Source organism: Sus scrofa, chromosome 5, assembly GCF_000003025.6.
Source record: "Sus scrofa isolate TJ Tabasco breed Duroc chromosome 5, Sscrofa11.1, whole genome shotgun sequence".
Classification (NCBI taxonomy): Eukaryota; Metazoa; Chordata; class Mammalia; order Artiodactyla; family Suidae; genus Sus; species Sus scrofa.
Genome location: NC_010447.5, coordinates 6,822,325 through 6,838,307, shown reverse-complemented (window position 1 = coordinate 6,838,307; position 15,983 = coordinate 6,822,325). Strand labels below are relative to the sequence as shown.

Here is a 15,983-nt window from a genome sequence, read left to right as displayed (position 1 = left end):
GGGGAGTGGACATGAGTGTCAGATGCATCCCAGAGGTCAAGGAAGACGGGGACTAAAAATTTTCCATTGGACTTGGCATCATGTAGGCAGTTGGTGACCTTGGCCAGAGCCATTTCTGTGGAGTGGTTGGGGTGGAAGCCAGACTATAATGAGTTGAAGAGCGAGTGCAAGGTGAGGCAGTAGAGACAAGACAGGCAAATCTTTCACTAAGTTTGGTGTACAGAGTGGGTGAGGAATGGGGGTACAATTGGAAGGGCACATGGAGTTAGGAAGGTTTTGCTACCCTCTAAGCCTGGAAACACTTATTCTGATTAGCAGCCTATCGGAAGGAGCAGTAGAGAGACTCAGGGTTACATAATCAGCAGAGCAAGGTCCTTGGGAAGGAGAGGGGCCAGGATCTAGAGCTGGGGAGATGAGGGGCAAAGCTTTTGCAGTTGTCTGTAAATTTCATTTGGGATTTTGAGGGATTTCTAACTGATGTGCTGGGTCATCCTGGAGAGGTCCCTTGTTGCTGTTCAGAGGGATCTTTGTTCTTTCTGGGAAAGAACAGAGCACAGGGAACCCTTAGGAAGCTATTCCAAGCAGAAGGTGTGAGTGTGAACTTTCAGGAAAGGGTAGGAGGCTGTGTGGACAAAGAGGAAAAATGACCTTTGTCATTGGCACATATGGGTTGGGATTCTTATCCCATCCTTTACTTGTTTATTGACATTGGGCAAATTAATTTTTTATCTACAGTGTCCTCCGCTAGAACATGGTGATAATAATGAGAATTCAAAGAGAGGACACATGTAGATTTCCTGAATGAGGATACCCCTTAGTCTTGGTGACAACTGACATATACTTCTTTCCTTCCTTTCATCCACTCTTTCTGCCTGCCCTTCTTCAAGAGTCAAGGGAACCCAGTCTTGGGGGCTGGATGGGTATTGCTTCGGAAGTGTAGATCTCTGGGTGTGGGTGGGGAGGTGCGTGGTGGTGCAGAACAAGGGGTGTAGAGAAAGTGTAACTCCAGGGAGATGGCTGCAGCAGGAAGCCAGGTGGAACAGGATCAGGGCCCAATCTGCATGAGAGAAGAGGGAAGCAGGCACTGCCAGCCAAGAGGAGGCAGAGACCTGGAGCCGGGTGGGGAGAAACTGGATCCCTGAGAGACTGGGCCAGGAGGAGCCCTTCCAGCAGGCAGACTGGGCGTTCCCTCTCTGAGGGAGCCATGGGTTAAACTGATGTCCCAGAAAGTTGCTGTCAAACTCTGAGGGATTAATTTTCTACCATAAGCCCTAGGTAGATTGTCCCCAACACTGGAGCTGGTGTAATGGGAGCTCTCGTCTAGAATCTTGAGCAGGACAGAGGCCAGTTTTGGCAGAGTTGCAGGGTGGGGCAGGGTGGGAGTGGGGGAACTTGAGAGAGTCAGGCCATCGGAGGTCGGTGCCAGGGTCACCAGTTAATCAGAAAGGAAGATGAACTTTTATTCAGCATTCACTTTGAGTTAAGTGTTTGCTAGATGTTCTAGATACTTAGTTTCACAACAATCTGTGAGATACCCACGCACCTACAGCCAACTAATCTATGACAAAGGAGGCAAGAATATACAATGGAGAAAGGATAGCTTGTTCAATAAGTGGTGCTGGGAAAACTGGACAGCCACATGGAAAAGAATGAAATTAGAACACTCCCTAACACCATACACAAAAATAAACTCCAAATGGATTAAAGACCTAGATATAAGACCAGACACTATCAAACTCCTAGAGGAAAACCTAGGCCAAACACTCTGACATAAACGACAGCAACATCTTCTCAGATCCACCTATCAGAGTATTGACAATAAAAAAAAAATAAACAAATGGGATCTAATCAAACTTCAAAGTTTCAGCAAAGGAAACCCTAAACAACACAAAAAGACAACCCACAGAAAGGGAGAAAAATTTTTGCAAGTGAATGGACTGACAAGGGATTAATCTCCAAAATTTATAAACAACTTCTGCAGCTCCATACCAAAAAAACAAACAAGCCTATCAAAAAATGGGCAGAAGATCTAAACAGACAATTCTCCAAAGAAGACATACAGATGGGCGAGACACACATGAAAAGATGTTCAACATCACTATTAGAGAGATGCAAATCAAAACCACTCTGAGGTACCACCTTACACCAGCCAGAATGGCCATCATCCAAAAGTCTACAAACAATAAGTGCTGGAGAGGGTGTGGAGAAAAAGGAACCCTAGTACACTATTGGTGGGATTGTAAATTGGTGCAACCACCTTGGGAAGCAGTATGGAGATTCCTCAGAAAACTAAAAATAGAACTACCATTTGATCCAGCAATCCCAATCCTGGGCATCTATCCAGAGGAAAACCACGACTCGCAAAGATACATGTACTCCAATGTTCATTGCAGCACTATTTACAATAGCCAAGACATGGGAACAACCTAAATGTCCATTGACAGAGGAGTAGATCAAGAAGATATGGTACATATACACAATGGAATATTACTCAGCCATTAAAAAGAATGAAATACCAGCATTTTTTGCAACATGGATGGACCTAGAAATGATCATGCTAAGTGAAGTCAGCCATACAGTGAGATACCAACATCCAATGCTTTCACTGACATGTGGAATCTGAAAAAAGGACAGACAGAACTTCTTTGCAGAACAGATGCTGACTCACAGACATTGAAAAACTTACGGTCTCCGGAGGAGACAGTTTAGGGGGTGGGGGGAAGTGCCTGGGCTGTGGGATGGAAATCCTGTGAAATCATATTGTTATGATCATTATATAACTACAGATGTGATAAATTCATTTGAGTAATAAAAAAATGGAAAACAAAACAAAAAATAATCTGTGAGATAAAGATACTGAAACTGAATCTCAGAGACGTTCGATAAGTGTTCCAGAGACAACATTGGTAGATAGTGATGGAGCAAGTTTTGAACCCAAGTCTGTGTGACACCAAAACTAGTACCACACAGACTTGGGAATCTCTGTAGCAAACCTGGTTTAAATCACTCTCTGTTTTCTCCCCACTTCTCCCAAGCTGCCTCATCCTTCATACAGCTGACTCTGGAACTAAAGGCCAGGTTCTGCAGTGACTTGGGGTATGTATAGTCTGAGGAAAAATTCAGCGGCCAGGGGGCCAAGTTCTGATTGGTGCGGTTTGGTCATAGGACCGTAGGGGGATTGACACAGTGTCAGAATTGCTCAGCAGCTGGTGGTATGAGCTGGATGTGCTTCTGTAGCTTTGACTTAACTTGGTAACACCAAAACTGGAAGGGCTTAGAGTTCTTGTGTGACTCAGTGGGTTAAGGATCTAGTGTGTCGCTGCAGTGGCTCGGGTCCCCGCAATGGCGCAGGTGTGATCCCTGGCTTGGGAACGTCTGCATGCTGCAGGTGCGAACAAAACAAAGACTGCAAGGGCTCTTGGCGACCGTCTGTCTGGCTCCTCCTTTTACAAACAAGGAAACTGAGACCCTCAGAGTAATTGATGCGTGCCCATTAAGAGTCATGTTCTGGAGTTCCCGTCGTGGTGCAGTGGTTAATGAATCCGACTAGGAGCCATGAGGTTTCCGGTTCGATCCTGGGCCTTGCTCAGTGGGTTAAGGATCCGGCGTTGCCGTGAACTGTGGTGTAGGTCGCAGACGCGGTTCGGATCCCGCGTTGCTGTGGCTCTGGCGTAGGCCGGTGGCTACAGCTCCAATTCAACCCCTAGCCTGGGAACCTCCATATGCCGCGGGAGTGGCCCAAGAAATGGCAAAAAGACAAAAAAAAAAATAGAGTCATGTTCTAGTTGCCATCAGCCCAGTAATTCCAGAGGAGAAACTCTTTCCTTTTGTTTTGTTTTTTAGGGTTTTTTTTGGGGGAGGGGCATGCCGGTGGTATGTGGAAGTTCCTGGGCCAGGGATTGAACTCACCGCACAGCAGTGACCTGAGTTGCTGCAGTGACAATGGTGGATCCTTAACCTGCTGCGCCGTGAGAGAACCCCGAGACTCTCTTGTTCACAGTGGAGAAATTGCTGCCTTGGTTTGTCTTGTTAGGTTTCTGGAGCAGTCTTCTGTGCCTTCCCATTTTTGATTTGTCATCTGTTGCTGCATTTACTTGGCAGATTCCACTTGCTACAGCCTACGGCCAATGTTCAGAAGAGCATACAGGAATCCACTTGGATTCAGAGTCACAATTTGGGATGTTTGTAGTTCTTAATTACCCACTTTGGGTTCCACAGCATCCTCTTTTTCTGGTGCTCCCTAGCCTTTTCCTGACCAGGAGTACTTTTTGTTTATGTGTTTTATTAAATTAGAGCTTAGTAGCCTTCCTTGTTTTATTTTTTCAGGAAATTTTTAGTGAATGCTTCTATGGACCAAGTGCCTAAGTTATATCTGTGGACAGCAGGTTCCATGTTTACTTTTTTTTTTTTTCTTTTTTTGCCATTTTTTGGGCCACTCCCACGGCAATTAGGCTAGGAGTCTAATTGGAGCTGTAGCCACTGGCCTACGCCAGAGCCACAGCAACGTGGGATCTGAGCCGCGTCTGCAACCTACACCACAGCTCACAGCAACGTCGGATCCCCAACCCACTGAGCAAGGCCAGGGATGGAACCCGCAACCTCATGGTTCCTAGTTGGGTTCGTTCACCACTGAGCCATGACGGGAACTCCTAGAGGTTACTTTTTACAACCACCTCCACACCTTCTCTAACAGGGCCAAGGTTAGAATTTCTTTGGGCTCTGGCACAAAGCGGTGGTGCCCCCATACATGGCAGGGATAATGCTGTCCCAGCCAAAGTAGTGATGTCTTCTCCCTTGTTCTCTCTTTCTCTTCTTCCACTAAGTCACTCCTCCCTAAACCAGGTGTGTTCCAGTTTCCTCTACTCCATGTGCATCAACCTCCTCTCCGCTCCAGAGAAGACAGCACCACTTTCCCAAGAAGGTAAGATGCTGTAGGACTCAAGAGATCTGAGGTGGTCTTTCAGAGTCTGGATGTCTTTCTGATGGGCTGGGTAATCAGTACAGTTATAAGAAACCTTTGCTTGAACCTACCCCGAAGAACCATGGCCTCATGGAATGATGGAACTGTAGGCTGCTTCCTAGGGAAGTGAGATAATAGAATCAGAAAACAGTGGAATCCAAGGCTCCTGGACCTTTAGACTTTAAGAGAAGGACCCTAAAGCTCAAGTCCGTTTCCTCCCTGTGACCAGCTTCTCTGTATTGTCTCTCACACTAGGCCTCTTTCTCTCTGCTTGTTACACCCAGAGACCTCTGGTCAAAGTATCTTTTTTTTTTTGTCTTTTTGCCTTTTCTAGGGCCATACCTGCGGCATATGGAGGTTCCCAGGCTAGGGGTCTACATTGGCCTATACCAGAGCCACAGCAACACGGGATCCGAGCTGCATCTGCGACCTACACCACAGCTCACGGCAATGCTGGATCCCTAACCCACTGAGCAAGGCCAGGGATAGAACCCACAACCTCATGGTTCCTAATCGGATTCGTTAACCATTGTGCCACGACGAGAACTCCTGGTCAAAGTATCTTGACAGGCTGTCCCATTTCTTTTTCCTTCATTCAAGAAATATTTTTTGATCCAGCCCCTTGCTGCTGACAGCTCCCTTTCTTCTTGGAATAGGGGGAGCCCCACATGTCTGCCCCTCTCAAGCCCTGAGATCTTGCTAGATCTCAGAGTACCAGGAAGAGCAGCTGACCTTACTTACATGCAGACTGCTTCTTTCTTCTATATATCAGGATTAAGGGTAGTTGAACGTGTGAGTTGCAAGGATATTAGTTTTATTATTACCACAATGATCATAGTGTGCTTTGGTGGAAAAAGCACTAAGTTTGAGTTAGGGTTCCTGACGTCACTGTGGGACATTCTTCATTTTCACTCTTCACTTGGCCCTTGTTCCACTTCATTGGCAGGGTAGACCCTTTCATTTGACCTCTAATTTGGCCTCCTGCTTTCATTCTCTCATTCTCCAACCCGTCTTCACATACTGCTGGAGGATTTATCTGGAAACCAAGTCTTTTTTTTTTTAGTTGATTTTTTATTTGCCCTTTTCCAGGTGCTCAAAAAAAAATTTTTTTTAAAAATTTTCCCACTGTACAGCCAGGGGATCAAGTTTTCCTTACATGTATACATTACAATTACATATTTATTTTCCCCACCCTTTGTTCTATTGCAACAGAGTATCTAGACAAAGTTCTCAATGCTGCTCAGCAGGATCTCCTTGTAAATCTATTCTAAGTTGTGTCTGATAAGCCCAAGCTCCCGATCCCTCCCACTCCCTCCCCTCCCATCAGGCAGCCACAAGTCTTTTCTCCAAGTCCATGATTTTCTTTTCTGAGGAGATGTTCATTTGTGCTGGATATTAGATTCCAGTTATAAGTGATATCATATGGTATTTGTCTTTGTCTTTCTGGCTCATTTCTGGCTCATTTCACTCAGGATGAGATTCTCTAGTTCCATCCTGGAAACCAAGTCTTAATGTCTCGACTCCCCTGGCTTCAGCCGTCATTTCCAAACCTCAGTCTGTGGGCCCTCTCCGACAGTGATGGAGTTTCTCATGGCGAAATGTGGAAAATTAGGGTGATGTAGTGAATTTTCCATAAAGTTGACCTTCCTCAAAATTTGAGCTCTGAGGTCCTTGTCTTTCGTATTCTTTTGGTATTCAAATACTGTCTCTGTCATGAAATAGAGGTTTCATAGGAAATCTAGCAATCTACTCTCAGGGTAAAATCCACATTCTATACTCAGCATTCAGGGTCTTTCACGGTCTAGCTACAAATTCCCTCACACAGGACCCTCCGCACGTATTCACGAGAGTCCAGTCATACTAACCTCCATGTCCCCTGAGCATGACATATCCTCTTATGCCCTCTGGCCTCTAATCACCTTGCTTCTTGTCTCGAGGAGTCTCTTCCCTCCTTCCTCTGCCTGTTTCCTATTCTCCCTCCTCAGTTCCCTCCTCTTTGCACTTGCCCTTCCCATTGCAGGTGGCATGAGTCACTCTCGTCCACGCTTGAACATGGCACTGATCACATGTCTTGCAATTGTCTGTCTCATTATCTATTTTTTCCCACCAGCTGCCAGCTACTGGAGCTGGGTTCCATGTCTCACAGCCTGGCTTGGAGTAGCCACTTCGTGAACACTGTCAACTGAGTGGATGTTTCCATATCCTTCCACAAGTTACCTTTCGTCCCTCCTGGTAGAGAGGAGGAGGAAGCTGACTTCCTCTTATCCCTTGTGCATCCTGTTACCCTGTGCAGTATCTGTATGTGGTAGATACTCATGTGCTCATTGCCTGCTCTCCAGTGTGCCCTGTGTGACTTTCTCCTGCTTGTTCCCTCTCCAGAACTCTCTGCAGTGTCTGAGCTCCTGCAGCATGGATTGCCCCAGATAAGCAGCAGGAGCCCTGAAAGCCTTGCTTTCCTGTCAGATCGCCAGTACATGGAGGGAGCTGCTCGCCAGAAGCAGTATTGCATCCTGCTCCTCTTCTACCTGGCCTACATCCACGAGGACAGGTCCGTGCTCAGAGCTGGTGACTGATGGTTGGTTCTGGGACCTCCATCTGTAGCCAAGTTCAGTTCAATAAATATTTACAGAGGCATCCTCTTCAAGCCTGGTGCTGGGCACTGGCAACACAGAGATAATTGAGAAATGGCTTATGTTCCCGAGGGGCTCACGTTTTAGAGAAAGGGTTAAGGCAAGCGGGTAGTCAGTAGTGAGAGATGAAGGCCTAGGATGATAATGAGCATTCCTTGAGGAGTTCCCTGGTGGCTCAGAGGGTTAAGAATCCAGCATTGTCACTGCAGGGGCTTGGGTCGCTTCTGTGGCATGGGTTTGATCCCTGGCCCAGGAATTTCCACATGCCATGCCCACCCCCAAAAGCATTTCTTGATATTATTTGTGTACCAAAAAAACTTTCAGTGGTTTACTTTGGTTTTAGGAATTACTATACAGCTTATTAAAATGTAAAATCCTTAAAGATGAAAATAATTTATTGATATATATTTTTTTTTTCTTGCTTTTTAGGGCTGCACCTGCAGCATATGGAGGTTCCCAGGCTAGGGGTCAAATCAGAGGTGTAGCTGCCTGCCTACACCACAGCTGCAGCAATGCAGGATCCTTGACCCAATGAGCAAGGCCAGGGATCAAACCCATGTCCTCATGGATACCATTCAGACTCTTTTCCACTGCGCCACCATGGAACTCCCTGAGATATAATTTATGTAACATAAATTAACCATTTTAAAGTGAAAAATTCAGTGTCATTTAATATATTCATAATGTTTTGCAACCACCATCTGTCTCTATCGATTTCCAAGACAGTTTCATCATTCCAAAGTCAAATCTCTTACCCACTCCCCATGCCTTCTTCTGCTCAGCTCCTGGCAGCCAGCAATCTGTCTCTATGGATTTATCTGTTCTGAACATTTCCTGTTGTTGAAATCATACAGTATGCAACCTTTTGTGCCTGGCTTCTTCCACTTAGCAAAATGTTTTCAAGACTCATCCAGTTAGCACAATGTTGGGTAGCATGCGTTGGTACTTCACGCTTTTTTTATGGCAGAATAATGTACCATTATATGTATATACCCCAGTTTGTTTATTCCTTCATCCACTGGGCTGCTTCCACCTTTTGGCTTTTGTGGGTAGCAGTGCTGTGGAGGTGTGTGTACATGTGTTGGCTTGAGTACTTGTTTTCTGTTCCTTTTCTGTATTATACCAAGTGGAGACTTGAGGAGTCATGTGGTAATACTATGTTTAACTTTTCGAGGAACTTCCAAGCTGTTTTCCAGAGTAGCTGCAATCCTACCAGCAGTGTTTGAAGGTTCCAGTTTTTCCATATCCCTGTCAACACTTGTTACTGTCCATCTTCTTGGCTATAGCTGTCATCCTGGGTATGAAGTGATTTTTGCATCGTGGTCTTGACTAGCATTTCCCTAATGACTAATGATGTTGAGCACCTTTTTATGTCCTTCTTGGTCATTCGTACACCTTTTTTGGAGAAATTCAGATTTTTTTCCCCATTTTTTAACGTAGTTGTAAGGTTTTTTAAAATATGTTCTAGGTACAAGTCCCCTATCAGATACATTATTTGCAAAATTTTCTCCCATCTGTTGTCTTTTCACTTTCTCAGTGGTATCCTTTGAAGTTCAAAAGTTGTTTTTTTTTTTTTTTTTTTTTTTTTGGTCTTTTGTTGTTGTTGTTGCCGCCTTTTCTAGGGCCGCTCCTGCGGCATATGGAGGTTCCCAGGCTAGGGGTTGAATCGGAGCTGTAGCCACCGGCCTACACCAGAGCCACAGCAACTCGGGATCCGAGCCGCGTCTGCAACCTACACCACAGCTCACGGCAACGCCAGATCGTTAACCCACTGAGCAAGGGCAGGGACCGAACCCGCAAGCTCATGGTTCCTAGTCGGATTCGTTAACCACTGCGCCACGACGGGAACTCCCTGAAGTGCAAAAGTTTTTAATTTTGATGAAATTTGTCTGTTTTTTTTTGTTGTTTGTCTTTTTTGTCTTTTTAGGGCTGCACCCACAGCATATGGAGGTTCCCAGGCTAGGGGTCTAATCGGAGCTGTAGCTGCCAGCCTACGCCAGAGCCACAGCAACGCAGGATCCGAGCCGCGTCTGCGACCTACACCACAGCTCACGGCAACGCCGGATCGTTAACCCACTGAGCAAGGGCAGGGACCGAACCCGCAACCTCATGGTTCCAAGTTAGATTCGTTAACCACTGCGCCACATCGGGAACTCCCGATAAGTTTTTTCTTTTTTGCCATACCCATGGAATGCAAAATTCCCAGGCCAGGAATTGAACCTCTTCCAGAGCTATAACCAGAGCCACAGCAGTGATCATGTTGGATCCTTAACCCACTAGGCCGCCAGGAAACTCCTGTGTCTTAAAAAAAACCAGAAATGTATACTTCTTTTTTAAAAATATATGGAATGAATAGAGTTCCCTTTGTGGCTCAGTGGTTAACGAACCCAACTAGGATCCATGAGGATGCAGATAGTATCCCTGGCCTCAATCAGTGGGTTAAAGATCTGGCATTGCTGTGAGCTGTGGTGTAGGTTGCAAACTTGGCTCAGATTCCATGTTGCTGTGGCTGTGGTGTAGGCCAGCAGCTGCAGCTCCGATTCAACCCTTAGCTTTGGAACTTCCGTATGCTACAGGTGCAGCCCTAAAAAGACTAAAATACACACACACACACACACACACACACAGAATGGGATATAATATAATGTATTCAACTTGATTTTTTTTTCTTTTGTCTTTTTTTTAGGGCCACACCTGCAGCACATGGTGGTTCCTAGTGGGATTTGTTTCCGTTGTGCCACGACGGAACAAATCAACTTGCTTCTTAAAACAATATATCTTGGAACTCCTCAACTTGCTTCTTAAAACAATATATCTTGGATATCTTTGCATGCCAGTACATGTATTAATAGGTCTACCTTATTCTTTTGGTAGCTGTAGTCTTTTGGTAGCATAATATTTATATTATGGCTATTATCTATTTTATTTTTATTTTAAAAATTTTATTTTTAGATTTACAGGAAAGTTACAGAGACTGCAGAGAGTTCCCTCATACTCTTTTCACTGCTTTTCTCCTAATACTAATATAACTATGGTACATTTATCAAACTAATACACCAAAATCGGCACGTTACTGTTTTTTCCCATTTTTAAATTGTAAAATACCCAAAGTTTTCCATCTTAACCATTTTTTAGGGTACAGTCAATATTATTTCATTCATAACGTTGTGCTACCATCGCTGCCATCCATCTCCAGAACTCTTTTCATCTTGTGAAACTGAGAATCTATTCCCATTAAACAGGAACTCTCCACCTCCCCTTCCCCCAGCCCCTCACAACCACCATTTACTTTGGTCCCTATGATTTTGACCATGCTAAGCATCTCGTAGAGTGGCGTCATACAGTATTTGTCTTTTCGTGACTGGTTTATTTCAGTTAGCATCATGTCTTGAGATTCATCCATGCTGCCGCATATGTCCGAATTTCCTTTCTTTTTTCCGCTGAATAATATTCCACTGTATATGTATTACCACATTTTGCTTATCCATTCAGCCATCAATAGACGTTTTAGTTGTCTCCTCTTTTTAGCTAGTGTGAATAATGCTGCTGTCAACATGGATATACACATATCTCTCTGAGACCCTGTTTTGAGTTGTTTGGGGTATATACCCAGAAGTGGAATTGCTAGATCATCTGGTCGTTGTGTTTTCAAGGTTTTGAGGAGATGTCATGCTGTCTTCCACAGTGGCTATACCATTTTACATTCCTGCCAGCAGCACACAGCGTTCCAGTTTCTCCACATCCTCTCTAATACTTGTTATTTTTGTTCCTTTGATAAGTGGCCGTCCTAGTGGATGTGAGATTTTTGTTGTTGTTTGTTTGTTTGTCTTTTTAGGGCAACACCCACAGCATATGGAGGTTCCCAGGCTAGGGGTCAAATGGGAGCTACAGCTGCCAGCCTGTGCCACAACCACAGCAATGCAGGATCCAAGCCGCTTCTGTGACCTACACTACAGCTCATGGCACCGCTGGATCCTTAACCCACCGAGCGATGCCAGGGATTGAACCTGCATCCTCATGGATACTAGTCAGATTCATTTCCACTGAGCCACGACGGGAACTCTGGATGTGAGATTGTTAATCTCATAGTTTTGATTTGTGTTTCCCTAATGATTAGTGATGGTGAGCATCTTTTAACATGCTTATTGGCCACATTTATATCTTCTTTGGAGAAGTGTCTGTTCAAGTCCTTTGCCTATTTTTGTTTTGTTTTTAGCCATACCCAAGGCATGCAGAAGTTCCCAGGCTAGGGATCAAACCCGAGCCATAGCAGTGACAACACTGAATCCTAAACTGGTAGGCTGCCAGGGAACTCCTTTTGCCCATTTTTGAATCAGATTGTTTGAGTTTTTTGGTCATTGAGAGTTAGGAGTTCTCTGTATATTCTGGATATTTCTTCCTTCCTCCTTCCCTCCCTCTCTCTCTCTCCCTTTCTTTCTTCCTCATCCATGGCATATGGATGTTTGTGGGCCAGGGTCGAATATGAGTCATAGGTGTGCAATGCCAGATCCTTAAACCCACTGTGCCAAGCCGAGAATCGAACCTGTGCTGCCGCAGAGACAGTGCTAGATCCTTAACCTGCTGTGCCACCGTGGGAACTCCTGTATATTAATTTCTGATTTGAGATATGATTTGCAAATAATTTCTCCCACTCTGTGGGTTACCTTTTTACTCCGTTGATGTTGTTTTTTGATGCACAAAAGTTTAAAATTTTCATCAAGTCTAATTTGTTTATTTTTTCTTTTGTGGCCTGTGCTATTGGTGTCTTAACCAAGCAATCATTGCCAAATTTGATATCATGAAACATTTGCCTTATTTTTTTTTTAAGTTTTATTGTTTTAGGTCTTACATTTAGGGTTAGGGTTAGGGTTTCCTCATCAAATGGTCTTGGCACCTGTGTTGAAAATCATTTGAGGAGTTCCTGTCGTGGCACAGTGGTTGACGAATCCGACTAGGAACCATGAGGTTGTGGGTTCTATCCCTGGCCTTGCTCAGTGGGTTAAAGATCCAGCATTGCCATGAGCTGTGGTATAGGTTGCAGACATGGCTTGGATCCCGCGTTGCTGTGGCTCTGGCGTAGGCTGGTGGCTACAGCTCCGATTAGACCCCTAGCCTGGGAACTCCATATGCCTCGAGAGCGGCCCAATAAATGGTGAAAAGACCAAAAAAAAAAAAAAAAATCGTTTGACCATATATGTGAGGGTACAAAATTAACCAAACTTTACTCAGATTTCACCAGTTTTCCCTCTGCTGTCCCTTTTCTGTTCCAGGACACAGTCCATGATACCTCCTGGATAGCATTGCATTTAATTATTATCTACTTTAAAATGTTTGACTTTTTTTGGTCTTAATCTGATATGTAAGACATACCCATGGCAGAAAATTAAAAAGGTATAAAGGATAGTGAAGTCAGTCTCCTTCTCATCCCCATCTCCCTTGCCTGTGCAAGTACAGGTGTCTCCCTCCTCTGGTAAGTAGCCCATTGAACACACAAATGTTTAGTGATAAATACAAGAAGAGACGGGTGGACAGGCTGCCCGAGCTGGGCCTCCTGAACCCCAGAATCAGTATCCTTCTCTTTAACACTGCTGGTCCAGCTGGCTGATGCTTCACTTTTTGGGTGTGGGTGAGGAGTCTCAGGCCTCTAGCAGAGCCTTGCAGAGAACTATGTGCTGCGCATTTGTGACAATGCTTTGTTAAGTGTTTACGGCACACTCTTTGTGCAAGGTGTCATTAGGCTCTGGACATGCTGGGACAGGACAGTGGCTGAGGGAGGATATGGCAAGGCAGCCATCTCTGCCTTTTATACTCAGACTTTGCTTGGTCGACAGGTTTGTCTCAGAGGCGGAGTTATTCATGGCCGTGCAAAGCTTCCTTCTGTCCCTGCAGGACCAGGGCGAGCGCCCTCCACTGGTGGTCTTCAGAGCTTCCGTCTATCTGCTTGCAACCTGCCAGGACAAAGATGGTGCACTAGATGAGGTATGGGCTGAAATGCCTGGGGCTCTTCCTCCTCCTCCTGCACCTTTTTTCCATCCTGGTTTCTTGGGAGGCCGTGAGGACGTACGTGTAGAGAAGAGGGTGGCAGAGAGAGAGAGTGTGTGTTGGGGGAGTGGAGGGAGGTAGAGTGCTGACACATGCAGAGCCTCTGTGACTTAGTTAATTCTCGCAACAGTCCTGGAGGCAGAGATTCTTATTTACATTTTATAAATAAGAAAGTCAAAACTTAGGTTATAGTAACTTTTGCTAGGTCACATAGTTAATTGATGGGGGAACTGGGACACCAACTCAGACTTGACCAACTCCCAAGGCTCTTTTCTTAGTAGCACCTCTAGCTTGTGCAGGAGGAGAGAGGCATGAGTTATCTCCAGATAAGAATTTATCAAACCAAGTGTGTTTCTGGGACTCAGATCATTGTTAATCAGGCTGATCTCGGATCACTTTAATGGTAGTTATATGTTACAAGTTTTCGCTCTGCAGCTTCTTTATAAACTCTTGGGGATCAAGGACTATGTCTGATTTATCACTGAATCTCTCACCTTTTCCATTGAAAATTGCTTCTTAGCAAGAGTCAACATCAATCCTTAGATGTTGACTCTTCAGCCTCAACTTAAGGATACTCTTCCTTCACTGACTGTTAATTTGCCTTTTTCTTGGATTACTGTTGGGGCAAATGTGATGTAATCAGACCTAATTTAATTTGAATGGAAGCAGGAAGGTGTAGCAGAAGTGCAGATGTTTTCAAGTAAGATAGATGTAGGTATATAATGTCCCGTTGTCTTTCTTTTTGTGGTATTAACAGCCCTTGGTGATCATTGCCTAGATCCATTAATTCATCAGGGATTATGAAATCGTAATATCCTAATTATCTCTTGGTTTATTAACTAGAATATTTGTATAAAAGAAAACTTCTCTCATCAACTATTTAGTTACTCTGAATGGAAGATTGTATAGGAAGCATAAGTTGAATGTTTGATTCTCTTTATCAGTTTTCAAGAAAATGAGTTGGTTGCCTAGCATTCTCCAAAAGTGACCAAAGAGATTTTTTTTTTTTTAGTATCATTATGAACTTGTGGACTTAAAAATATTTTATGGTTTCAATCCACTGTAGTTATTACTCTCTTGAGGATCAAACTGTCCTGTCTTTGGTCAGTGGGAGGCTATTCAAGGTTGCTCCAAGTCCTTTTGACATGGTCTTTTTAGTCCTTGGGCAGAATTTGAGTTTTCTAGTATGACAAGATTCTTCAATTCTTATCATGGCTCAGCAGAAACGAATCTGACTAGCATCCATGAGGATGCAGTTTTGATCCCTGGCCTCGATTAGTGGGTTAAGTATCCGGCATTGCCGTGAGCTGTGGTGTAGGCCGGCAGCTACAGTTCCAATTCACCCCCTAGCCTGGGAACCTCTATATGCTGTGTGTGACCCCCAAAAGATTAAAAAAAAAAAAAGGATGCTTCAGGCTTTCCTGCTCTCTCATTTTCTCTTGGTCCTATCTCAGTTAGGCTTTCACTCTTACCACATCCCTGAAAACACACTTATCAAAGTCACCAATAACAGATACATGGCTAAAACCAATACTTAATGTGTTAGTCATCATCTTACTTAACCTATAAACAGCATCTCTTTTCTTTGAAACACTGCTTTTACCTGGCGTCTAGAATACCATGTACTCCTGGTTTTCTTCCTCCTTCTCTAGCAGTTATGTCTCAGTGTCTTTTGCTGATTCTCTCTTATCTCCTTGACCTCCCAGTGTTGCAGTACCCCAGGGCTCTGTCTTTGACTGCTCTTCTTTTTTCTCTGAACTTACTGCTTTGCTGATCTCATACAGCCGTATGGTTTAATCCGCGGCTGAATTAAACAAGATCACTCTGCTTTTAGGACAGTAGAACAAAGGAGTACGAGGGGAGGGTGCAGAAACCAGTTCGGAGGCTGCAGCAGGAATGCAGGCGAGCGATCGTAGAGGAGGTGGTTTAAAGCATCCGCTTCTGGATCTGTTTTGCAGTTGGTGCCACAGGCTCTCTTGATGGACCAGTGCGAGGTGTGAGAGTAAGAGAGAACAAAAGGATGTTTCCAAAGACTTTGGTTCTGATGAGGGTCAAAGAATTGTTGCGCTGAGATGCTAGAGGGAGCGAGCGGGAAAGACAGAGGGGGTGGTAGTAAAACGGGATGCTGGAAACTGGGATTGTTGAGGAAGGTGCCGTTCTTCATGTTGACAAGGCCCAGAGGCACGATCGTGGAAATGAGTGGCTGAGGCAAGTAGAGGAGAGTCGAAAGGAGGGAGTAAGAATACGTGGAGGCCAAGGTTTTTGAACTGAGGAAGTAGGTGTGAAAAGTAGCCTCCCTTGAGGGACTGTGGGCAGAACAAGTTTTTGGAAAAGAATCAAAGCAACAAGGT

General features: G+C 44.6%; 1 protein-coding gene across 3 annotated transcripts in view; it reads left to right on the top strand.

Moving 5' to 3' along the window:
- Positions 1 to 15,983, top strand: part of MEI1 (meiotic double-stranded break formation protein 1) — an 84,643-nt gene that overhangs the window by 32,292 nt on the left and 36,368 nt on the right. For all 3 annotated transcript variants that reach the window (XM_021091442.1, XM_021091441.1, XM_021091443.1), the window contains exons 16-19: positions 3,036 to 3,096; positions 4,824 to 4,921; positions 7,340 to 7,508; positions 13,422 to 13,569. In XM_021091442.1, the coding sequence (XP_020947101.1) occupies positions 3,036 to 3,096; positions 4,824 to 4,921; positions 7,340 to 7,508; positions 13,422 to 13,569 (476 nt within the window). The remainder of the gene's footprint in view (positions 1 to 3,035; positions 3,097 to 4,823; positions 4,922 to 7,339; positions 7,509 to 13,421; positions 13,570 to 15,983) is intronic.